Source organism: Leguminivora glycinivorella, chromosome 17 (assembly GCF_023078275.1).
Source record: "Leguminivora glycinivorella isolate SPB_JAAS2020 chromosome 17, LegGlyc_1.1, whole genome shotgun sequence".
Taxonomy (NCBI): domain Eukaryota; kingdom Metazoa; phylum Arthropoda; class Insecta; order Lepidoptera; family Tortricidae; genus Leguminivora; species Leguminivora glycinivorella.
This window is the reverse complement of record NC_062987.1, coordinates 13,048,597-13,075,923: the sequence shown is the minus strand read 5'-3', so window position 1 is coordinate 13,075,923 and position 27,327 is coordinate 13,048,597. Positions and strand designations below refer to the sequence as shown.

The 27,327-nt window shown below is 37.7% G+C and overlaps 1 protein-coding gene across 1 annotated transcript; it reads right to left on the bottom strand.

The window, feature by feature from the left end:
• Positions 1-344: 344 nt before the first annotated feature.
• On the bottom strand, positions 345-26,733 carry LOC125235608 (cilia- and flagella-associated protein 61-like). Its single transcript, XM_048142206.1, has 29 exons — positions 26,573-26,733; positions 26,295-26,429; positions 22,849-23,006; positions 22,451-22,592; positions 21,873-22,008; positions 20,963-21,123; positions 20,386-20,452; positions 19,971-20,102; positions 19,384-19,559; positions 18,558-18,634; positions 18,341-18,467; positions 17,579-17,690; positions 16,920-16,990; positions 16,446-16,622; positions 14,853-15,078; positions 13,406-13,524; positions 12,979-13,107; positions 11,814-12,008; positions 11,241-11,369; positions 8,267-8,430; positions 7,722-7,876; positions 7,315-7,513; positions 6,752-6,921; positions 6,212-6,381; positions 1,967-2,138; positions 1,499-1,669; positions 1,081-1,191; positions 918-983; positions 345-565 (listed from the first exon to the last, which is right to left on the bottom strand). The coding sequence occupies exons 1-29, from the start codon at positions 26,716-26,718 to the stop codon at positions 368-370; spliced, it is 4,191 nt and encodes a 1,396-aa protein (XP_047998163.1). The 5' UTR covers positions 26,719-26,733; the 3' UTR covers positions 345-367.
• Positions 26,734-27,327: the final 594 nt, after the last annotated feature.

Below are 27,327 nucleotides of genomic sequence, written 5' to 3'. Positions count from 1 at the left end.
CGTGCACTGTCAGCCTGAGCATAGTGAAATTTACATTTTTTCCACTTATAAAAAGTTTAAACCAAAAAAGTTTATATACATTATTTAACACGTTTGTAACACGAAGTAGTCGAAGTAAGGAGCGACCACACCGCTGCGCTGCTTAAATTTTACCAGTTTTATAAATTTCATACTTACCAAGCAGACGAAAATACAAAAAAAAAATATGATAAGAGCTGGGTCTCTTTTTCTGATGAAACTTATTTTTGCGCAAGAATTTCATGCAAAACCACACCCGTCTCGAATAGTACGTTTTCGGAGTTTTCCAAAACAACTTCTAAGAGAAATAAAAATACAATTTTATTTTCATCAATTTATTTCCAGACATTTATTCCTGACAGAATCGTGATGTAACTTTCTTTTCCACGAAGGCAGGATGTAGTCCACTATCATGCTGGAAGTCAGGTAACTGCCAGGGCTGATAGTACATGGGTAGCAGTAGGTCATTCTGTGATACCCATTCGAGAACGTACGCCGCGATGGCTTCCACGTGGGGAGACTTCTCGAATTTTGAACGGATGGCTGCCTGGAATAGATTTTTTATCATTTTAATCTTGAAAGTAAATGAAGTAAAAATAGATACTTTGTAGGTCTGGTCTTTGGACCCAGTAAAGTTACGTGCTCTTGTGTTGGAAGCCAAGATTCGTTTTGGATCATCGCGCCTACTACGTAAGAGAGTAACTATTCTTGATTTGGGTAGCTAAAACATAACCAGATAAAACACAGGAGGCAAACAGACGGATCGCCTAATGATAAGAGATCTGATTACCGACATTCATGGACTCTACGAGAGGTGTTTGAAGTGTTTTACCGGCCTTTAAGTAACTAGGAGAGTGGGTGTGACATGGGATGCTTCAGAAAATTATAGTAACACTCACTGTCCTTTTGTATTTGTCGTTAGCCTCCGTTAATGCTTCGCTAAGGGTTTCGCCATTGGGTTTATCCTGTAAAAAATGACAGGTTATCCTCAAATTTACTGAAGCTTAAGACAGGCAAAAGCAGATTTAAACAATTACATCAATTGCAGAGTATTTTAATTACCAGAGGTAAAATTTCCTTGACAACAGCAAACAGTTCGTCAATATGATCGTGATACAAAAACATGATGCCCGGTGAAATGAAGAATTCGTATAAGTTTTTCACTTTCTTAGTCTGCAAGAGAAATATTAAAATATGATGTCCTTGAATTTAATACATTATCTAGTCGGTGTCGCACCAATGGTTGGTATGTTTGCAATTTTAAGATAGCAGTCAAGCTATCATGTCTTCATCGCACAACATGTCTTTAATCTTCCATACATCTCTATCGGCCGTTATCCTATAATTCATTTATTTTTGTTTCATAAAATCTCTCACACAGTTCATCCATCTTTTCCTCGGTCTTCCTTCCCCATTTCTTCCTTCCACATTCACACTTCCATGTGTGGTTGGCCTGACCTAATGAAAAAAGTTAACTTACAGTGTATTTTATGTGAACATTGTTCAATATTGTAGCAGGTTTTCCAAAAAGCGCCTTGAAGTGCGCGATGGAGTATTTCGCAGGGGTCAAACACGTGATGCCATCCACGATAAAGTTTGGGGTCATGTGCAACTTGAAATAGCCTGTTTTAAATGTTTCCATCACGAAGCCCTGAAAAATCAACTATAGAGCAACAAAACTAGTACTTCTACGACTCAAGGTAGACGTATGAGGTCTAAGGTAGGCGGGTAATCGTACTTTCAGGGCGCATACCTCTATAGCGCATTGGGTGCATTTTTATACTGTATCTTGAACGATATCCTGAGAATATAAGCATCTATGCTTGTAATGCTTATAATGTATATGTATGGTTACTTCTAATTGTCAACATGTCTTTGTTTTTATAGTTTTAGTAATTTGGAGGATCTCATGAGTGAAGCAAATTACACTGTATTCTTTTCTACTTACATTATGGTCCAAGGACTGTACATAAGGATGTGGAATCTTCATCCCCGGAGTCCGAACCTCCAGATATTGTAGTCCCCCTGGCATGATACAGTATTTAGAGTGGGGGTTCTTGTACACTGGCAGGCCGTCAAGGTCATTGTCTGGTTGGTGCTTTGAATCTCGCTTTATGGTCCTACAAGGTATACCGTTGACGTTAAAAAGTAAGGTAAGAAGACGAAAAAGGGTCACAAAAGTGGCATAAGTTTAAAGTATACAATGAATATAGGGTTCTACTAGTGAAACTAGGATCTTAAGGCTACCGACTGCGCCAGTTAACAGAAAACGCTCCTAATTTGTTATAAAGTTAGAACTAATTTTACCATTTAGTTTTATGATTTGGGCATCGTGATCGCTTCTCGCACTGTTAGTGCTTGAAATTCAAGACCTAGGCTAATAATAATACATATACACCGTGTCCAATAAGTTTGAATACAGCACAAATAGCCAATAAAACAAAATGAACAAATAGTTACTACATTATTATTATATTTTATGAATGGCACTCTTATTCACTACATTCACAACAAATGTTTTGGAATAACTCCAGCATTAACTTGTTTACCAGCCTCAAACGCTTCTCAAACGGATCACACGCGGCACGCACCGTTTTCTTCACATTTCATCCCAAATACTCTCGATAACCTTTTTGAAATTATCTAGGTTTATGATTTTATAAAAATTTAGTCTTCAAAGCATGTATGACCATACAAAATAGTCTAATACGCCTAAACCTGGAGGCCTGGGTGGCCACTCATGTTTCAGATAAAAAACTGCCAAATTAGTCTGAAACTACGCTAGAATACCATTTGCCTAATGTGCTGGAGGTGCGTCTTGTTGGGACACATGATACTCATTCCCAAGCATCCTTTTTAACTTTAAGGCATTTTTTTCTCCAAAACCTTGGTTTTAAAGAAAAAAACGTTGATTTTAACGCTTTTATCTGTAAGTACTGAAGGTAGTTTACCTCGCTTACATACTGCATCCCACACCTGGGCCGATGGTGAGCTCTGGAACCTAGGCACATTTTTCTAGTTGCCCGGAACGTTATCTATCCTCGGTACCCATAATAGTTTATTTTGGACACGTGGCGTCTGTTTTATCACATACAGATTCTCCTTATAAAAAATAATTCGTCACCTGCGTGCCGAGCAAGTATTTTTTGGCACTTTACCTCTTTGTTTTTCTTAGACACTTCGGAAATTTCATGTACTTTGTGCTTGTATTTTATTAATAGGAATATACTCTTTAGTTTAAATAAGAATTTGATGGCCTGTGATCCCTATATCTTTAGAACTGAGGTAAAATGTGAGTATTCGGACTTATTGGACACGGTGTATATGTGTTAACCGCAATACATATAATTAGTATTAATAAATATAATATCAGTCTCGCTCGCACACCCGGCCGGCTAGCAGCGTTTGCGCGCTCGCGCTCGTTAAACGACCAAAGTGCATAAAAATGTCGCACACAAACAATGTCGCGATTTCAAAAGCTGTTAAAGCTGCAATTACCCCGCTTGAAAACAAAATTGAAGTATTAAGTCACATTATAAGTGCTTTGAAAAGTGAAATACGTGAAATGAAAACCGGTAACTTGATTCAAACCGACACGACGACGAACGTGTCAAGTGCCGCGATACCCGCGATGCAACCGCTACAAACGAGGGTGGATCTCAACGATGACTACGCCACTGTCGTCTCCCGTGGCGTTACTTCGTCCAAGAACAGCAACTTGAAGGAATCTAAAGAATCTCAAAGACCGGTTCGAGCAGCTGCCAAAGACACTAAACACAAATTGGCCTTATTGCAACAGAAACGCAAGCCAAGTCGACCAACAACACCGAAACCACCAGCCGACCAATCACCAAGCTCCCATAGCACGCCTGCCTCAATCATAAGTGATACACCAACTCAGCATTCTTCACATCACTCCCCTATTAACCACGAACATGAACCCTGTGATCTGGATAACTCGGCTAGCGCTGTACAAAGTAAAAAAAGCGAGACTACAATCAGCGACCAAAACAGAACTAAAAATACCTATCGCCGTTCAAAAACAACAAAAACAATAAAAGGGACGGCCAAAGATACGAACCTAGAGGGCATTGAACAGATTAAATATCTACATGCATGTTATTTCAAAACAACGACACAGCCTGACAACGTAATCTGTTACCTAAAATCAATCGACGACGAGCACAACTACACAGTCGAGCTCATTCAATCAAAGCATGAAAACTACAACTCCTTTAAAATTGGAATCCCGTCTTCAGTGTATGACGTGTTCCTGAAAACTGAGACATGGCCGGTCAACATATGCGTTTCGCCATGGAGGCCCTTTTTGTTCGAAAATAAACGCAAGCAACATAACTTATAGCTTGCACGCAACCGGCCCGCAAACGACGGGGCATTCTATTCAAACTCATACATTTACTGTGATCCATCAAAACATCAACAGGCTAAAAAACAAAACTTACAAGTTGGAATGTGAACTGCAACTGAACAATAACATCGACGTACTTTGTCTATCCGAACATTGGCTCTCCAAACAGCAGCTGGAGGCAGTGACCATAATGAACTTCAAACTCAGCTCCAGCCTCTGCAGATCCTCGCGGAACGGCGGCGGAGTGTGTATATACTCCAAGTCGTCCCTGCTCACCCTGGAACGCCTGGAGGTCGCTCAACTCAGTGAAGAGATGAACATGGAGGCGTGTGCAACGGAATATGTTGGTCTAGGCTTGATAATCGTATGTATTTACAAACCTCCCCCACAATCGGGCCATGAAAATAATTTTCCTGTATTTATTTCGAAATTGCACCATCTTTTAAACCTTCCCACAGTTAATCAATATAAAATACTAATTTTAGGTGATTTTAACATCGATCTTTTTACCAAAACCAATGAAAAAAAAGTATTATCAGATTTAATAAAATCAGCTGGTATGAGATCACTAGTCAATTTCCCTACGAGAATCTGTAGCACTACACAGACATGTATAGATCATGCCTACACCAACATTCCCGTAACTGACGTCTTATGTGTTAAACCATATGAAATGTATGTATCAGACCACAAATGTATATTCGTGTCGTTAGAAATTAAGAAGTTACCTACTGCAGTCTAACAGTGTTATACTAAAACGAGTTTTTTCGAGTATGAATGTTGACGAGTTTAATCGTAGTTTATTTCTTTACGATTGGGATGCGCTGTTACTTAAGCACAACTGTCCAAATAAATCATTTAACTCGGTATTAGACGTTATCATTCATTATTTCAACATACACTTCCCCGTAAAAAAATACCCTGTTAAAAAAATATCTAAATGTTGGCTCAACGAAAGCGTGGTAGCAGCGCGAAATCATATGCGTGAAACTAAAGCTAGGATTTCACTAAACCAGTCAACTAATGATAACTGTGAATATAACGAACTTATCTCATCTGAGAATATCTATCTGAATGAATTAGGTAAGGCACGCCGGTGCTTTGTAAATAATTCCATTACAAACAGTAACAACATATGCCGAACGGCGTGGCAAATAATTGCCTCCGAGACAGGTAAGTGCGATGGCAAACGTGATGCACTGGATATTTTAATAAACAAATCAGCTGGCCGGTCAGATAAGCAGCGCGCGGCCACGGCGGCTACTGAACTAAACCGGTTTTATGTCGATGCGAATAAGAGTGTCAACACGAATACGAACATCTCAGATGCGCTTGCCTATCTAAATGGGTACATCGCTAAACATGCATATATTATTTGTATGGAACCTTGCTCGCGACAACTGATAATAAAAATTGCACAAAAAATTAAACGTAAAGATTCGCAAGACTAATCTCCGAAGCGTACTACGCTTTGCACGATTACTTGGGCAAGTAAAAAAGTAAATAATAGCTGAACCTACTAACCTATTACAACGAATAGACAGAACATTCATACTCGAAATTTAACTAAAAAAAAAAACATGCATGTAAAATACCTACAGACTTTGTGATATGAACAGCAAATTATAAAATTATGGTTAGTACTATTTAATACTAGATTAAGTACCTACTATTATTATTTTTACCAATATGAACTATAATAGAAATGCAAATTGTAATATGATGATGTGACGTGTAAATTATTATTTATGAATAAATGATTGAATTGAATTGAATAGAAGTGAAAACATTTGTATAATACATGTGCTGAAAGTTATACTTAACGATTTATAACTGTAGAACGACTCCCCAGTCTCAGCGAATGTTCTGGCAGTAGTGGGGTAAATGGTAGAATCGAAGCTAACGCTCTTCACAGAGGTCTGCATCGATTTTCTAGAATTTGGCGTGTTTTGTGAGAATAGCGGGTCCAGCTGGTTTCTGATTTGTATTCCGAGCTAGAACAGATATTATTTTACTACATAAAGTATCTAGCTTAAATCAATATAACACACTCTACAGTATTTAACAGGGTTGTGCATATATTGAACAAAGAAATGGTTTTAAAAAGAGAGGAAGACCGAAGAATGAATGTGAAAGTCGTCTTGTAAAAAAACCTTAATAAAACATAAAGTTAAGACAGATATGGAGACTTCTCTATAGCTAGATTAGCTAGGCAATCTTATGAGGAATGAAGCTTTCGGAAAACTTATAAGAAAGAAAAACACATCTACTGTAACTCCCCAGTAACACTAGACCACTTCGAGTACACTAGATAAATTTTTGTGGATGCTAATTTAATGTATCACTTTATTAGGGAAACTGTACCTTTACTCCAACTTCAAAAGAGTCGTAATACTGATGGTTCCTCATCTCAGCGAAATAGCGCGAGCTGTATCGTGTGGCAGGTCCCGCGGCGTATATCGAGTGGTCGTTCGTCCGACACTCGTGGTCGATTAGAATACCCTCCGAGTATACTATGCCACTTTTATGGATTGCTGGTTGAATAAGATAAGAATGATTATCGAGCACTCGGCGTTCCTTTCCTTAAAATATTCTATAAACATCTTCCTACGTCAAGATTGGGAGTAAGTAAGAAATCTTGGGGACAGAGCTGGTTAGTTGGAGGCCAGTTAATATTTTCGACTTAGACCACAAAGTTAGACCAAACATTGATAGGTGTAGAAGACTTGGGAGTCGTTCGACACCCAAGTCTTCGACCGTAACACTCAACGGTCTGCAATTTAGGTTACAATGTAGATGTACAATTTGTTTTGCCAGAATGCTTGAGACTTGCGGTCTACTTACGTCACTGTGTCATGCATGAACCATGATGATTATGATGCTATAATTAAAATCCTTTAAATACGCAATCAATTTTTTATTTGTACCTTGGAAGGCATCAGCGTCGAGCCCTTGTGTGCCATAATAAAACAGCGCAGCACACTCCAGCTCAACCATATGGAAGTGCGATAAGAAGCTGACGTGGGTGACCACGTTTCGGTCATCGGTCTTCCAATACTGGAAGTAGTATGAGCGTAGCACTTTTATACCAAGCTCATCGAGGACTTCGGAGATCGTTTGGTCAACCTATAAGGTGAGAAATTAGTAAGGAATAAATGATGCTCAGTGGTGAAAGATACGAAGCTGACTCTGTCGCATCAATGCGATGCGTCAACGATCGTAGGTCTTGGCTACAGGTCCTGGCCCTCTTCGTGCAAACATTGGCTGTAGGAGGTTCTTCTACAGCTTAGGTACTGTATGTGCATGTAGGTACATTAGCTGAACTCTGACTTACATAGACGTTATTGAAAATGGGAACTCGGGTCTGCCGCAGGTCTTCCGACGGAAACGGTTCCACAAATACGATTCTTTTGCTCGAAATATTCATTTCTTTCAGCGCAGCTAAACAGCAGTAGACTTCCAATGACGATCCGTATACTATTATTTTTTCTAAAAACAGATATTACATACTTATTAGTAAAAGAATCTTAGGTACTTGTATTGTTCATGCTTGTTAATATACTAATTCTTGGAATCGAAATTTTTTTCAACATGAAAGCGACAGTAGTAACTAATGGGAAAAATTATTATATGTTTCCACTTTGGCCGTTGCTAACTACAATATCTTCCAGCAGTTCTATCTGAGAAATAGTCTTAACTACTTAATAGAAATTCCATAAGACTTTCAAAAGTTTGTTTTTTACTGGAGCTAAGTATAACGAGACGCCAAGACGATAGCTTAAGACAGGGAGGCGTGGAAGGATGTCCCAAGTCTTGAGTACCCTAAGAAGAACAACAACCAAAATCGATGATAAATAACATACTAAATTAGCTCTTTACCATTGTAATGTACAGTTAAGTTGCGGACCTGTCGCACCACCTTGTTTGCATCTGCGATTGTGTTGATGATGAACACGTTTGGTGGCGTGTCGTAGTTGGTCTCAATCTGGGGCTCTCGGAGAGATGGGACGTCCAAGCGAGTGTATGATGGAGTCATTCCGTGTCTATGTGAAATTACTGTTAATAGGTATCTAATGATTCCTTCCTAGCGATGCTTATTTACTTCAATAACATCTCATGACTAATAATGTTAGGATATTGAGAATCACAAGGTATGAATAAATCTAATAATATAGCATGGAGGAAACATCAAATTGGGAGACGTGGAAATCAAGGAGAGAGGCCTTTTCCTAGCAGTGAGACACTCGAATAGATTAGAAGAAAAAAAATGCATGGCGACCCCGCTTATGCCAAAATACTAGTCAGTTACCTCTATGATTAGTTGACCTATTATGACTCACATGTAGAGATGGGCGGCGGGAAAATACCCGGGGTAGATATCGGGTATTTACCGGGTATTTACCCAATCTACCCGATATTTACCTTTTCTACCCTAATGGGTGGGTATAAATAAATATTGTAATAAAATGGGTCATAAATTGAATTTAATCGTGAAAAAATGTTTTCTTGGTATTGTATAATATATTTATATTTTATTAATATAGTTCTATAAACATATATCGAAGTATTTGTATTGAATAAGGAATTTGTTAAATATCATTGACATGCTTGTGTGTTTGTTACCTCCTCCTCCTAAACGGCTGAACCGATGGGGATGAAATTTTGTGTGCTTATTATAGTTCCTCTCAAGTAACAATTTCTGGTCCTATAGTGGTCGAGGACACCAAATTAAATCACACTAAATGGTCCTATAAATAGTCTATATTGGTACTGTAGAGCCGATTTGGCGCAATTATGCAGCCATTTAGTGATATAATAGGCCTATAGCAGTATCATCCGTGACGTTTAAGGTCTATAATGGTGATGTAATGATGACTATTGTGCTAATTTGTTGACATAGAGGACACAGTAACGCTATTATAGTATCAATGTATGCTATAGTAGCATTTGAGATTCCGTTATACAGGTTATTTTGTTCTATAATAGCAGTTGCCGTCCCTTTTAATGCGAAATTTCTAAAATAATTTAATGTGTGTAATATTTAACAAAAACTGTTCTAAACGAGGAACTAATCCCTAATGCGTATTTAAAGGGTGCAATAAGTCACTTGACCGGTCAGTTACTTTTTTTATTTTTATTTATGGGATACTTATACTTTAGTTTGTACTTAGTTAAACAAGCGCCACGTCCATGTGTGATTTTAATTAACACTTGCTTTGAATTCGGACTGTAATAATGCCTTCTATGTGACTTCGGCTAGATACTGGACTTCGGCTAGATAGTAGGCTTTACCAAACAAACAGCAAGTAACATTTTAGTGCTCTAATTTTGGTTTTCGACGCTAAAAGCTACTATAGATGTCGTATAAAGGTTTTCGCGTGACCGCCTGTCGTATAAAAGCCTCCAGTAACACCTTTTAGCTATATAAGCTTGTACTCGTACCGCTAAAAGGTGTTATTAGGAAGTGATGTAAACGTTTATATCACCATTTTATAGAGCCGCTATAGGCCTGGTCTATAACAGGATAAAATATGACTACTATAGGTCTATATTATTGTATAATAGTGTTAGGAATCACTGCTATGCAATCAATTTGCGCTACTAAGGTTCCCGACAAGCAGCTATAGTTGTTGCGTTATACAGCTAAAAGGTGTTATTAGGAAGTGATGTAAACGTTTATATCACCATTTTATAGAGCCGCTATAGGCCTGGTCTATAACAGGATCAAATATTGATTTAAACTTTCACGATTATTACACATCATTATTTTTAAAATCGGGACTTAATCGCGTATAACTACATATTAAACTGACCTCCAACGTTTCAAGGACGGCGTAGTCCCCGTGGTCTCGGAGAAGACTGGCTTGAAATGACATCAACACCTTCTGACAGCCGCGCTAGTTATACGCGATTAAGTCCCGATTTTAAAAATAATGAGGATCAAATATGACTATTATAGAACAATATTACTGTATAATGGTGTTAGAAATCACTGTTATGCAATCAATTTGCGCTATTAAGGTTACCAACAAGCCGCTTATAGTATTTTTAGTAGTTGTGTTTTAACAGATTTAAAACCTAACTATACCACTATTTTGGGATATAGTGGCTTTGGAAAACACTGCTATAGTATTTAACACTGTATAGTAGTGATATGAATACCATTATAGAGCTATTTTTATAATGAAGTTTTCAGGATACGTTTATACAGCTTTGAAAAGGTTATAGTCGTTTTCTAATGCCTTTTAAAAGGTTATAGTCGTTTTCTAATGCCTTTAAAAAAAAGTGACATATTTGTTTACCGCAAATTGTAACCATAACATATTTGTAATGATTGTGGTACATTTTTTTGTATACAATTTAACAATTTTGTAGAATTGTACACTTGTAAAGTTTTGTGGTATAGGGCACTGGCGTTTTGCAAAGCTGTGACCTCATTGGCTAATGAATTTGAATTTGTCTGTCCACCGTGTTTAAGTTAAGTAAGTTATTTGAATACTTAGTGGGCCTAAAACATCTGGGGAATACAACTTTTTAATTGAATGTGGTAAATTACACATGCTATATGGAATATTTGGAATCTCTGTTAACATTTTAATATTAGTTAGTCAAATATATATATTTATTTTAGTAGAAAAATATATTTCAGTCATGTAAATTAAGAATAATCTTTAATTTCATAGATTATTTTTTATACCCGCTCATTTGGGTAGATACGGGTAAATACCGGGTAGATTGGGTAGATATGGGTATTTACCCGTCAGCGCCCATCTCTACTCACATGAGGAATAAAATTTGAAGCAGCACAAATTCGCTAGCAGATTTTTCAATAAAATTTGAATGAAATACTCACCGAATATCCCTTTCTCTATCTAAAACGGCTTTCAGATAATCCGGGTGTTGAAACTGCTGGCCCAACATCAGGAAGAGTTTGTCGTAGTAATACCGCTGTCCACTTGCTATTATTATATATTTGTCCTCCCTGTGTTGATATTAGATGAGATGAACATGATTACTGAAATTAAATTATGCGCAAAAGGACACTTCATCAAAACAAGAATAAGCTAATGACCTCTCTAGACAGAGCAGACAATGGCCGCTGCAGTCATCACTAAATTCAGGCAGTTCATGTGTGCAACATGTTATCTGATTCAGATAGCAAAAACAGCATAGTCGTACTCCACAATATTTTCTATTCTCCAAAGTCTCTCTCATCTTAACGTTTCTCCCGATTACATCTTTAAATCAATACCTACCTACCTACCTAGGTATTGACTGATTCGAATACATGCAGGAAAGGATTCAGTTCACGCATCGTCCTTCTACATATCCAGGTAGCATTTGTCAGTATTTTCTACCAAACTTTTAACTCATACCACACTCGAACTAATCTGTTTCCACAAATGTTAGTAAATTATGGTCTTACTTATTAATTTCCACCAAAGTTCCTTGCACCACGTTGGCATAATACGTATAGGGCGTGCTCTGAAGGTAGTTCTGCGTTGTAGTGCGGTGGTGGGGGAACATCATCTCTGCACAGGGGTCGGGGTGGCGAACGTACGGCAAGCCGTCGGTTGACACGAGGGTTACACTCGTGAACGTCAGGTACGATGACGCGTCACTGGAATACAACGGAAAAGAATCCCGATGGCAGGCTGCCACTAAAAACGCCAAGCAAGGAATTTGATTGAAAACTCAGACCTCTGTTTGACTACTAAGCGATGTCGCTAATTAAGCGATGTTCTGCCACCCACTTTAGAGCATTTCTTTTTTTTACTTTGATTTTTTTAGGGAATTTTAGGTCGATTGTACTCAGAATCACGAGTACTTTCAATCTCACTGAGAGACAAAAAGTGTCCCAGAATTTCCATACATTTTTGTTACTTTCCTCTTTTGTTACCCCACCCAACATATACGGAAAATGGTAAAAAAATAAGAAAAAATCGTATGGGACAATTTTTTTAACTACTAGGATTGAAAAAGCTAGTGATTCTGAGTAGAAATAGCATTTTTTTTTTCAAATATATCACATTTCATAAAACTGGCGAAAAAAAAGAAATGCTCTTTAGGTATGTACATATAAGTAAGTGTAATCAATCAGATTAATTAATCTAAGGCATTTAATCTTCGTGATGTTTTGACTTCCAAAAGCCAGGTGTTACCAAGGCAGATTACGAGAGTAATTTTCATATTTTATGTCTCAGTGAGTGTGGAAGCACGTAATCACCAAGAAGCCAAGCGAAGCGCAAAGGCAATTTTCAAGAAAGGTTTTTTTTTCAGAGTGATTCGTAGTGTTTTAAACCCTCTCACTTGGGTGTGGATTACCAGATAAAAGAATATGCTTGTCCCCGTCCCAAGTGACTGCCGCCATGCCATTCATGAAGCAGGGGTAATAGATGGGAATGTTTCCTATGAATGCTCCTATTTCCATATCAAGCGGGTACAAAAAAATTGGCTGTGATCACGGACAGGCAGACACACGAGTGATCCTATAAGGGTTCCGTTTTTCCTTTTTGAGGTACGGAACCCTAAAAAAAAGAAATATTATTACTAATAATACATATTATGTGAAAATAATTATCAAAAGATACCTGAACAAAAGTTTGCTTAGAAATCCCACAGCAGTTCTCGATGCTCCGACAACGATGATCCTTGTGTCGACATTGAGCCGGGTCACACTGGTTAATTTCTTGCTCAAAAACCACGAACTAAATGCCATGCTGAAGGAACGAAGAAGAAGTAGCATAAAGTGTCTGATCTAAGTATGTAATTAAGCCCCCTTTATTTTAGATCAACGATCATCAGCAAAGTCTCTAGCGTTTTAAGCTGCTGCTTCTGACACTATAGTTTTCCATTGAAAATTACTGATCACCCGTCATCGAAAACGAGCTGTCAAGACTCCTAGAGCCTCACCCCATTTTCTAGCTACAATATCACAGACATCATAGATATTCATAGAATAGAGAAAGCAAAAGTAAAGCGTGTGAGGAAACCAGGATGAAAAAGTCCAACACTTACACTTTCTTAGCCATTTTTCCTATTTTCTTCAGCTCTGGAACTAAACTAAAGACAGGATCCCATTGCCTTGGTTTAAGTGGCACCATTGATAAAGCCATAGAGTTAGCTTTGTGGATTACCTAAAACATAAATTATTGCCTTACCTATGCCCTTATGTTTCAGGAAATTTAAACCTACCAATACCTCCGAAAACTCTTTCACACATGTAGGATCGTCCATGTCTTAAAGGTTGTATGGGCCATTATATTCAAAGTTGTCCACCATATTTTTTTTGTAACATGGGTATTTTTACGCTATTCATACAGAATCGCGAGGTCTTTTGATCCTGACAAGAATAAAAAAACCGGCCAAGTGCGAGTCGGACTCGCCCACCGAGGGTCCCGTACAAACTTTCTTTCAAACTACCTAGTTAAAATAATCTCATGTTTTCATTATAACTCTAATGACTTGACTAGAAGACAAAAGTATAGGTACTAATGAGCATTATTGTGTATAGCGCCATCTCTTCGTGAATTCGCTAACTAATTTGCGCGACCTGTATACTGTTGGTTTTTCAGGGATAATTCTTTATAATGTTAACCGATTTAAACAGTTTTTACTTTATTGGAAAGAAGACGGTTTACGTAACATCTCGTATTAATTTGAAGTACGATATACATTCGCAAGGGTGGGTAACTTGAAAGTAAAAATATGAAAAGTTTTTTGTGAATTAAAAAAAAAAGTTTCCAAGATACAAACACGATTATATTTTTCCTGTAATATTTAGCATAAAACCAATGTTTCCTAAAATTTTCATAATTTTTAGTTGGTAAACTTCGGAGATAAGGGGGGGGGGGGAACGGTATTTTTTTTTACATTTTCCTTCAAAATTCTTTTTTTTTCCACAACAAAAAAATATAAAAAATAGTTTATTTACGTTCAATTTACGCTCTTTCTAACGATATCCCACTTGATCTAGTAACTTGAAATTTACAGTTTGCCCCCCATTCATTTTGGCCATTTTCTACAGTTAAAATTCATAAATTTAAAAAAAAATATACTTTCTATTTGTAGAGGTTTACAATGTTCATAACTATTCCAAATTTCAAGTTGATAGCATTAGTAGTTCTCGAGATATTTAGTAATGTGACAGACGGACAGACAGACGGACAGAGTCGCACCATAAGGGTTCCTGTTTGTACCTTTTTGGTACGGAACCCTAAAAATGCCCGTATAGGTATAGAATATATTTTACTCAGAAGGTCGAAAAGCATGTGACTACTTGACTAGATGAAACTTGGTGTAAAAAGTAAGCTTAAATTAAGTACTTAATTCTTCAGTGTCATCATAAAGTAAGGAAAATATAATTTTTCTTGCCTTGCAGACATCTATCTAAATTCACCTTAGTACAAAAACCAATGTAACAAGGCCTAGGCGTAACTTGTGGCAAAAAGTTAAAATGGATTACCCATTTGTTCCTATACCCAGTAAACCAAATCAGGGTATCAGCACCTGACAGCCTCATGATCTCTCTAAAGAAGAACCGAAAATGTACTTCGAAAACCGGGTACACTAGGGCCGTCTTAATGTTGACGAACCCCACATGTGGTCCTTGGCCAGAGTGATGGTATTTTGGGATGCGAAATGCATCCATGTCGTAGCGAGCTTGTAAGAAATCTATTTGTTCCGGAGGTCTGCAAATGTCGTAAAGTTTAAAATGGTGTGCCCAGTTAGAAACTTCGATCGTGCTTTTCATTAGACGATCAACCTAATATAGGTACATACAGATGTAATGCGAAAAGGGTTTCCTTCGTATTTTTCCGGAAACGTTCGTATTTGACATGCTAGTTCAGTCAATGTCAGACCATCTTGTACTGTTACGTTTCCGTAACAATACGAAGGCAAATCTTTTTACACTACATCTGTACTTATATTTTATGATACCTATGATTTCAGCTGTAGTAAACAATACTACTTACACTTAATGAAAAGGACATACATCTTATTCAATATTATAGTATTTTATGCAACAGGCGTTTAAAGGAGGTCAAAAAAGACGAGTGGCGTGGGTAACAATTTGAGGCGAAGCCGAAAATTGTTATTAAGACGCCACGAGTATTTTTTGACTCAGTTAAACACCGTTGCATACAATACTTTTTCTACGACCATGCACTTAGTTTTTAATAGTTTTCTTGAATAACTTTCGTGAAATTCACACTGCTTCCTGTATTTTGACGCAAAGGTTTGCACTGTCAGCTCAGCTGCCCAAAGTCTTTCCGCGCACTCGCGCAGTGTCGTTATAAGGCGTTGCCATGGTTACAGAGCCAAACAATGCGTTTTCAGTTTTTTCGATACTGCGCGCATGCGCGGAAAGCCGGCGGACACTGGCTTTGGGGAATAGACCTTTATGTAGGGTTTTAAAGATCTATGCACGACCCTGTAAATGACGTATAACAGTTCGGAAGTAGAAAAAATTATAAATAGGCTACTAGACTCATATCGAATTTGGCACAAAAAATGGTTGTTTATAATAATGACTACGTATTTTCGATTGAAAATGTGTGTAATATTTTTTTTAACTTTGGCCACCGAAAACGCTGTCAGCGATGTAGTGACGTCATAGAACCTAACTTAACTTTATGTCGAGTCAATCACTGACATGATGAACTTTATGCCTCATACATAAATATCAGAAAATTTTGCGTTCAATTCGATTGACGTTATGCACAGACAATCTATAGATTAACAAGGCTAATGTTGTTTTTGCTTGATTAAGTGAAAGTATACTTTAAAAATGTTTTTTTCGGTTTTCAAGTCGTAATAAAATAAGGTAATATTTTTTTTTCGGTTCATTGGACAGTAATATAATATAGTCTTTAAAAAAGGGTCAAGTACCCTATTAAATAGATTTATAAAAAAACAGGTTATAGCGGGTGTTGTAAATTGTAATATACACCTACCAACAACTTCAGCACCAACACAAGGTCCGTCTGGCTTATTTGATCCTCAGGAGTGACTGAAGACTCAGAGTTAATTATTCATTATGTAGTAAATTACTCACTCTAATACCGCAAAGCCGATAATATCAAGTCCACACACAAACACAAAGGCTTCATGCCGCTGCTTGCCCATGATACTGTTCTCAACCAACCACATAGCTTCCTTGCCGTCCAAATGGTTCATCAGCCTAGATATCTGTGGAACATCCACCATCTCCGCTTTACGGACGGTCAATTTTCTGCAAAATAATAAGTAGGTGTTATTTAATACGGGACTCCCTAAAGTGTGCTAAAGTCATACTGGATGTCGGAAGGATTTCAATAGAAAAAATCCAAGATGGCGCCTGTAATGTATGGGATATCGGTCCGACATCCGATATCGGATCGGATAATGTGAAAACTCAGTAACAGTCCTTATCAACAGTGGATCGAACATACTTATTCTTTTCTATGGCACTTAATTACTACCTAGACGACGATGCAGATTTATTTACGGGATTTTATTTAATACCGTTAAGGACTACGAAGATACTAACCCCAAAACTGAGCTCCTGTGAGCGATGTACAGCGCATAATCACTGCAAAGTTTATCTTTACAGGGCACAAACTGAAAGTTAAGATACGCTTTGTTATATCTAAATATAATAATCTATGGTATGTTTTATAGGCAGTATTTTGTTCGTGTTGGTGTGGTGAAAATTTTTGTGTTTCACTCGGTGGCAGTTTGTTCAACCTTCGTGCCTTGAAACCCTCGCAACGCTCAAGATTCCACTTTTAAAAACAATTACTTTGCTCCCTTGTAAAACAAATCTATTTAAGGTATTATAAACTAATCGCATTTCTCAATCTATGAGTCGTAAGCGAATATAGCATTAGAATGTTGAGTTTGAGCGATAGTTTATGCCCTTGTTAGTTAGTAGGTACCTATATGGCTAAGAGGCTGGACACAAATTTGAATGTTTCTGATAAATGGATCGGAATCATCGGAACCTAGTCATCTTTGAGAACCTGCAGTCATTTAGCAGACTACCGCCACCATTGAAAACCGCTGTCATTTCTGCAGTGAAAAACCTAAACCACCACAGAATTATAGTTAAGCCAGAATGAGTAGTCAGGTCAAAAAGTGTGTCCACATGAGAGGGCATTGTTACGTAGTAACTAATTATTAATCTGTAACCTAAACCAACCAACTTACACAAAAATGTCTCAGCAAGAACATAGAAGAGCTGGTACAAGGCATTCGAAGCAAGCAATATTCGTAGTCTTTCATCAATTCAAAAGCAGCCTGCAGCAAGTCATAGCCTTTTCTGGAATTTACAACAAGTATAACTTTTCGCATTATTTTTAAGTTTTGACTTTAACTTGTAAAACTCAGCATCAGGTAAGAAATTTTTGTTAAACAAAAAAGATTTGCTTTTAGGTATGTACACTCCATTTGAAACACGAAGGCCCGATAACACTAGAAACAGTCATTACACGTTAACAAATAGGATTAGTGAAAACAAAAGATACCTATCAGACCCTTTTTCACGGGACGCACCCCCGACGCAAAAAGGACGGGGTGTTATAAGTTTGCCGTGTCTGTCTGTGTCTGTCTGTGGCATCGTAGCTCCTGAACGGTTGAACCGATTTAGTTTTTTTTTTGAAAGCTGAGTTATTCGGGAGTGTTCTTAGCCATGTTTCATGAAAATCGGTCCACTATGTCGGGGTTTTTTTTTTGTGGTTATACACGCTTTGTTTTCGCTTTAGTTGTACCTATGCAGTTTGCACCGACGCGTATCGGGCCTTCGTATTTGAAATGGAGTAGGTACCTACCCATACCTACACCTAGAACAAAACTAATTTCGATTCGCATTCTACGGATGAGATCTTCATGGCCGAGGCCGTGAGTTCAAGTTAAGCAATTCTATTGCATCTACTAAGACTATCAATATGGTTTTAGCACAATAATGCAAACCTTTCGTCAATATCATCTCGCAAGGCATACAGCTCAATGCTGAACGCGTTGGGCTCTCCGCGATACTCTGATTCTACTGTTTCGCTAGTATTGGCCTGCATAGCCGTTAGTAATAGTTTCCTTTGTTCTGGAAAATTAAAATTAACGGTATTTAAATATGTAATTTATTGCTAGATTTTTCTCTGATTGCGAATACCTGCTTTAAATATTTACCCACTTTTTAGCCTTTTTGAGCTTATTACTGTCGATCGTTTTCTAGTTTTAAACCGTTTAATTTTTTCATGTGAGTTCTGTCTGAAAGTGAATAGTTTATACATTATTTTTAAATTATACCTCTATGGACAAAATCATCCATTTTTAACCGAGTTCAAAAAAAGGAGGAGGTTCTCAATTCGACTGAATGTTTTTTTTTAGTCACTCTATCGCGTTATTTTGTTCATGTACCTAATACCTATTGTTACTGCTTGAAAGTGGATGGGGTGCGTGACTAGAAATCAGTTACCAATCAGTACCTACTTAAAGCAGTTTCCTCACGACTGTTCGAATTCGACTACACAAAAATATAAAGGAAATAAACCTACAGAATACTACATATAACGGATGCTTAGTACTAACTCTTCCAGCCACAGAACCACAGCAAACAGGCTGGGCTGGAGTCAATGTTGACCATGTCATAGTCGAATGGATCCTCTTTTAGAACCACACTGGGGCTGAGAGATACGCTCATGCCCTTGGTCCCCTTGGAAGATGCTCGAGAAGGATTGTATACACCATTTCAAATACGAAGGCCCGATAGCACTTGAGACAGTCATTAAGCGTTAACAATAGGATAAGTAAAAACAGTTGCATGAGTTAACAATAGGATAAGTGAAAACAGTTCAATTAGTTGCATGCAGTTTGCGCCGACGCATGCCAATTCGAAGTTCTCCTAATTACATATCAAAAGGAAAACATTATCTTCTTGTTAAGTTTCAAGTACTATCAGGCCTGCGTATTTCAAATGTAGTATACATACATTTGAGATTAGACATGATAATACTAACTCTTTCAGCCACAGAGAAGACGAGATCTTTCGCAGCGGGATCGGAACATCTGGTACAGCGAGCAGGCTGGAGTCAATGTTAACTATATCGTAGTCGAATGGATCCTCATCCAAAACCACGCTGGGGCGAAGAGATGCGTTAGTGAAAAGAGAAGGCGACCGGGACGGAATGTACACCTATTAGACATACAAGCAAATATTCATTATAATATAAGTAATATTAATATGTCATAAATATGTAAAATCTAACATAAAACAGATACCCCGCTAAAGATAAAATGATCTGTAAGAGGCTACATTGAAGACGTCAGATTTTTGGCGCGGACGTAAATGTGAAGTTTGATCTTCTGGTTTCCACAAGATGGCAGAATCTTCTATGCACAAGTGAACGTACGAGAACGGTAGACGGCAGCACTGTCTTTGGCGTGGAGAACATTAAATAGGATTGTAGGTACTTTGTTACGTTTTTGATTCAGGCCACAAAATATTAGTAAGACCTTCAAACACAACCAGCTCTGGGCCACACGGTGAGTTTTGTCTGTGTGTAGGTATTACAAATAGGAAAAATATGACTTACTACAGATTTACCTTATCGCTGAAATCATCAGAATGTTTGTTGAAGAACAACTGATCCATGCTGCGCCTCATGGCTGCGTTCTTCTTGAAGAAAACGTGGCTTGAGGTTTTCCGTGGCGTGTGCGTCGATGTTTTACGAGGAATCTACAAAATAAAATTGTTATACAAACAAAGGTATATGAGGTAGGTACCTAAGCATTTTTTACGTTAGACTTATATTGACCGGGATATAGACATACCATCCTAGAAAACATCTGTTTTCCGTGATCATGATGCATAATAACTGCGTCGAAATATCGGGAGCTCGACAAAAATCAAAAAGCTAATCACGGTCTTCCCGTCAATATAAATCTAATGAAAATAACCGTCAATCATTCAAAACTCTAATTTTTTTACGTTTTCCTTCAAAGGTAAGTAATAATCTTACCTCGTTTATGTCAATTAAGTCAGCAACACTATCGAAAGGATTACGTTTTCCAAGCAAAATTGGTTCTCTGCGGATAAAATAATAAATTAGTTGAGATACAATTAAAGTTGAACAGTTAAGGTTAGCCTGGATTCCTTACCAATTACCAGTATTACCCTGGTAATACTAGTAATTGGTCTGTATGGCGTCAGAGGATAAAAGGTTAGTTATGGATATCATGGTATCCATGATGCTAATTGTAGTGTACTTAGAGATAATTTCGCCTTTGTACCTCTATTATTGTAAATAGTACCTGTGCCGTACCTGTACTGTGTATTATAAAGTACCTACCTACAATTTTATGCCTGCGGTTGCTTCAAAAATTATGATGGTAGGTAATAAAATTGCAGCATTATATTTTTCGTAGACAACCATCTATAAGTAGCTTTCAATCTATTTACCTACGCTGTATTCTAAATCAAGGTAATGTACTTTTATAAAGGACCTACGCTGCATGAAAGTCAAGGGAAAATAATTACACTTACCTATAGGTAATCTTTAAAGATAAGTAGGCAATTAGGCATAAAATATTTCTAACCCGAAAGCGAAAAACGATGAATTTGCCTTCCACAACTCTTCTTTCTCTTGCCCTGTCACCTTCCTCAGGCCGAAGTATGGAGTAAGATCATACGTCTTTGATAAAGTTTGGTAGTCGATTTGTGCGTTGAGACACATCAACCCGACAGCCTCGTCGTCTTGCTAAAAATACAGGAATACTTTGAACGATTTTTATAGAAGAATTTCTGTAAATCTTCACTTTTTATTAATGAACGACTTCAAACTGTGATTAAAAGCGACTACGCTTAGTTGTAGGTACTTGCACAGCGTGAATTTATCTCTTGTTTGACCTCTAGGTTAAATCACAAATATAAGGTCTTTCGACCCGGTACTTCAGCGACCGTTGGATATAGTTGCCTTTATTTAAAATTTAATGCACAAATAACAACTAAATGCACAAAAGGCGAATTTAATGCCATGAGGCATTCTCTCCCAGTCAACTTTCGGGCAAAATCAGAGAAAATTTTAGGCGGTGTATTTAGTTTGATCGGTTCGATTAGAAGTTCAACTCTATATTCTTTTCCTACTTATTTCCTTGTATAGGGGCCGCTAGATAGTATATACTCCATTTAAAATACGAAGGCCCGATAGCATTTGAGATGGTCATCAAGCGTTAATAATAGGATTAGTGGAAACCAAAAATACCGACGCCACTTTGAAGTGTTCCTAATTGATGTCTATCAATAGGCAAAAGCATATGAATTATGAGCCCTTTTGTACGTCGGTGGCAAACAGGCACACGGTCCGCCTGATGGATCTGCGGTCACCGTAACCTATGGACGCCTGGACATCAAGGGGTGTCGCATGTGCGTTTTCGACCCATTAGAATCTTTCCGCTTACGGCTGTTTCAAGTAGGTACTATCGGGCCTTCGTATTTGCAATGGAGTACCTGTGCTACGACGATTTTCCTCGGGCTCTCCGGGTGTCGCCCGATGATCTCGCTGACATAGAAGTCTCCGTACAACTTCTTCATGCTCGGATGCAGTTTGTCCAGGATCTCCACTACGTCGTCATTGTCTTCTTCACTAAACATAATTATTTTAAGATGTTTGTAGTCAAAACAATTATTAGGTGCCTACTACTACTTTTACGGGTTAAGATATCAAATTCAACTCATGGCTATCAACTGAAGTTCCGATGATTTGGGTCACCCTGACTTTGACTGAGGTGTAAGTTACAAAGTTACCTACAGAGGAGCCATACTGCATTATAGCACATTGTATCTGTCTGATTCGTACTTCGTATAAATTGTTTACTGCGAGTGCTAGGCTCGTGTGACATAACCTATCGCGTCAGGATTTAGCGCTTATAGAGGGTGCGAAAAGGACGCAATAAGCTATACCTACCACACTAGCGCGCTAAACCAGCTAGTTCCCCAGGCGTTTCCCCCTACAAGTTTTGTAATGTGAGCTTAGAAAATAAACTTACTTATTCCTATTTCTTTATTTCTAAGAGCCTTCAACTTACACAGCGACACGAACAGAGAGGTCTGGATAGAATTCATCCCGATGCGCTAAGTACATGTAGAATCCCGCGTCGTCATCTTCTCGCTTAGACGGTATCCTCTTTATTATGTGCTTGCGAAACGGTCTGTACCTCGATAGTATGTCTGAAAATTTACATTTTACTAATGTTATATTTATATCCAACACTGTATGTTAGTGTTGGAGTGGAGCACCATAAAGCGATCTCTTAGTGTAATCAGTGCTAAAATAATACATACCTACACTTATAGGTATATATGCTACATTATAAGCTGATAACGTAACACTTTGGAGTTGGACATATCCTTACGAAACTTCTTCAATTCGAATATACATGGAGTTCGTACTAGAATTTTCAATTAAATTTTATATATCACATACCAAACGTGCAAGTCGGCGGTGGTATGAGCACAATATGCCGCAGATATTCATCATTGCTGAATACAGACGCGAAAGCTTCGTCCAGGAAAAAGTCGTTGGCGAATTCAGCACAACACATCATGTGAAGAAATAAGGTGTTGTGGGGCAGCAAGTTACGCCTGCAAGGAATTCATGGCAATGCTGTTTAGAATAGTTTACTACATACGTATAACAAACTGCTTGTATGTACCTAATATAGCTTGGTCAACGAACGATCCTAGATGGAATGGCCGAAAGCAGAAAGTTTCACTACGGGATGTTGTTAGGGGTAGTCAGGAGACATACACACTAAAAGTCCTCGGACTTTGGACGTGAGCTCGAAGAGGGGGGGATGAAAAAAGGTCCCATTTTTTGGTTTTTTGCTCATATTTCAAAAACTTTGCGTCATACGAAATTTTGGTTTACTACACTTTGAAAGTTTATAAAATTCTCTATAACTTTGATCTAGAAATTTTTTTTCTATTCTCAACTATTATCTAGGTATGAGCTCTTAAAAACTGTTATTTTTTAAAAATCGTTTTCCCCCCCACTTTTTGCTTCATACATTGCTCCATATCTTGAAAAATATTTATCTTAGACAAAAGTTTTCTTGAAAAATCTTGTAGATCATTCAAATACCTTTCATAATATGTGTACATATGCTTCTGGGTCATGTACCGTTGATAATTATACGACTTTAAAACGAAATAAAACAACAAATGTATGTGACAAACGTGTAAAATATGTATTTCATGAACATGATTGTATTACGATGCTGTATAAATGCATTCACACAACAGGTAACAATACAATTAGCTGTACATAAAGGCCTTCTCACACCCACATCTACCACTACACAGTCTGTATGCACCGGCAAAATATTAAGTTCAGTATTTCCCCCGGAGCAGCTGGTATTTTGGCCATGCACAGGAATCAGTAACGTTCCGTGCCCATCCCCATCATCATCCTCCTTGCGTTATCCACGTGATTTGCCACGGCACGAAGCTGGATCCGCGCTTGCTACAACTACTCCAATCTGGCGTAGGCACCGGTTTTAAATAGCGACTGCCATCTATTTCTTCCCCGAAGGGTAACTAGAACTTATTGGAATTAGTCCGGTTTCCTCACGATGTTTTCCTTCACCGAAAAGCGACTGGCAAATATCAAATGACATTTCGCACATAAGTTCAGAAAATAGGTCATTGGTACGAGCCGGGTTCGAACCCGCAACCTCCGGATCGAAAGTCAACGACACCCCCAGGATAGAGGAAGACACTGATGATAACGGCGGGGAGGATATTGTCTAAGATACAGTTGTCACATCTGATCCAGATGACATGGAAGAAACAGTTTCAATTTGTTTGATTTATTTGGGACAACAAACACAGTGACACACAAGGTTATAATAGAGAATTGCAGTGTTGACAGTAGTAAGGTGTGAGATCGACAGCATTTCAAACAAACAAAGAAGACCGATTAGTATCATCCCGCCCAAAGAGGCAGCGAGTAAATTAAAACACGTGTAAGTTATATCCATACCTCCTAAGGATACTGAGGCAAGTGTAAACTCATGATTTTACAGAGGAGAGCCGTTCAAAGGTACAAAGTAACATAACTAACATATTTGTTCACGTAATAACATAAAAATTCGGATTTGTTTTAACGAAATCAATGAGGTTATTTCTGCATTCATGAGAATTTCAAATTTATAACAGTTTGTGATCTAAGAGTACTTGATTTCTAGATCTAAGAGTACGAGTATTTTAGCGCACTTGGTCCAGTATTCGTCAAGTAAAAACCTTTTTTTTACGTTAAAATTTGACTTAAAGTAGAATTGTAGTAGAAAACTTTTAAGAGTTAGGACATAATTGTAACTTAAGCTGTTATTTGCAGTTTTACCTCTGAAACTAAGTTAGTTAGTTGTATTAGTATTCCACACTTTTTTTACCTCCCTCGCTAATATACCAAGGACCATTTTCTGAACTTATGTGCGAAACGTCATTTGATATTTGCCAGTCGCTTTTCGGTGAAGGAAAACATCGTGAGGAAACCGGACTAATTCCAATAAGTCCTAGTTACCCTTCGGGTTGGAAAGTAAAAGGCAGTCGCTTTCGTAAAACTAGTGCCTACGCCAAATCTTGAGATTAGTTGTCAAAGTGGACCCCAGGCTCCCATGAGCCGTGGCAAATGCCGGGATAACGCAAGGAGGATGATGAATGGGGATGGCACGGAACGAAACAACTTACTGATTCCTGTGCAAACCAAAGTACCAGCTGCTCCGGAAGAAATACTGAAGTCAATATTTTGCCGGTGCACCACAGATTGTAGTAGTGGTAGATGTGGGTGTGAGAAGGCCTTTATATACAGCTAATTGTATTGTTACCTGTTGTGTGAATGCATTTATACAGCATCGTAATACAATCATGTTCATGAAATACATATTTTACACGTTTATCACATACATTTGTTGTTTCATTTCGTTTTAAAGTCGTATAATTATTCAACGGTACATGACCCAGAAGCATATGTACACATATTATGAAAGGTATTTGAATGATCTACAAGATTTAAAAAAAAAACTTTTGTCTAAGATAAATATTTTGCAATTGCAAGATATGGAGCAATGTATGAAGCAAAAAGTGGCGGGGAAACGATTTTTAAAAAATTTACAGTTTTTAGGTGCTCATACCTAGATAATGGTTGAGAATAGAAAAAAAGTTTCTAGATCAAAGTTATAGAGAATTTTATAAGCTTTCAAGGTGTGGTAAACCAAAATTTCGTATGACGCATAGTTTTTGAAATATGAACAAAAAACCAAAAAATGGGACCTTTTTTCATCCCCCCCTCTTCGAGCTCACGTTCAAAGTCCGAGGACTTTTATTATGTATGTCTCATGACTACCCCTAACAACATCCCGTAGTGAAACTTTCTGCTTTCGGCCATTCCACCTAGACCCCCCTTTTGAGCATTCATTGACTGATCTAATAGTGCAAATAGAATGCTTATACACACTTACACAGGCGCTATCTAGCGCAGCATATTGTAATTGTAACTAAAGAACTGCCGTGGCGTTTGAAATCGAAATAAAATCGCGTAATATAATATATGGATCTTTACTACAGAAGTGCTATCTAATGTAGAAAGTTGTAGCTATGAAAAAAAATTGCATGGGGCCTGGGGTCCTTAACCAAAGCAAAATCTTAATAGGCGATTCAGGAATTTCATTACAAAGAATAACGCCATCTAGCGTGAAATGTTGTAATTAAGCGAAAACTGTATGGCATCTGCGGTCATTTAGCTAAGAAAAATCTTGATAGCGCGATTCAGGATTTTCAAATCACGGACAAGCGACATCTAGTAGAGATAAAGCTACCTAGTATTACGTTTTTATGTGATATCAGTACGAAAATGACATGTGTCGTGCTTACTGAAACATGTTCTTCAGCCAGTACTCCCAGTCGGCAGCCGGCACTCCCGGGACATTAGGATGGTCATTCAGTGCCATGAACCCGATCAGTTTCATCTGGTCATTTATTAGGCATATCGAAAGGGTTGCCAGCTCACTGTAAATAAAGCTTGTTCCAGATTTTACATCTTTTGAATTCAGTATGATTTTATTGCTAGACTAGAACTACTAGTTCACCTTTTCCTATCTTACTTATTACAATTAGAACAGCCAACAATTAAATTTTGGTATGATACTTACATGAGTGCACCTATGTCCACATCTCCAAATATAGCTTTAGTATGCTCTTTATCCATGAACAGATTGATCTCATGTTTATCCAAATCTATGGCTCTTCTAAACTTTTTACCACCAGGTTCAACGTGGAAATCGAAGAAAATCGACATTATCACTACTGCCTTTGACAACTGAACTAGCAGGCTATGGACATCAAATGAAACACTTGTTTGTTTAAACTAACACAATATATTACAAATTTAAAGCTACTTAAGGCCCGGATAGTCTGCCGGTAATTTTCGACACAGCTAAGCATGGCTTTCGGCAGATATATTGCATCGGCCTTAACAACAACCTTTAATAATGTCCTATACACATTGAATACTGAATAATATTAAGTACGCTACAACCATAACGTATAAGAAGCAACACCCTTAACTAAAAGCTGCTCTTACTGTAACGAGACTTCAAACTAACGACAAATTCCAGTTGATCGTTACTGATCATAATGGCATAAACATATTGAAATAATTGAACATGATATCCAATAATAATTATATAATCCGAAATACAAAGTCAAAAGTAAAATGACACAAAATTAAACATTATAACTAACTTAATTGGACTCATAAACAAATTAAACTTCTCATAATTAAACGCGCAAAATTACATTAATATTAAATTATATTTAAAAACGTGAACGCGGTTTCACGGGAGTTTTATAGTTAAAATTAAATTATATTATTTTAAAATTAATAAGAGATTCAAATATTTACATC

Bases quoted from the DNA above. Each gene is read 5' to 3' on its own strand.
- LOC125235608 (XM_048142206.1), bottom strand. From the start codon at position 26,718: ATGTCGATTTTCTTCGATTTCCACGTTGAACCTGGTGGTAAAAAGTTT. The intron at 21,124-21,872 runs GTACTCCATTGC...CTGTATTTTTAG, and splicing joins GGAAAATCGTCGTAGCACAG to CAAGACGACGAGGCTGTCGG. The intron at 6,922-7,314 runs GTACAAATAAAA...TTATTCAACCAG, and splicing joins CGACGCTGATGCCTTCCAAG to CAATCCATAAAAGTGGCATA.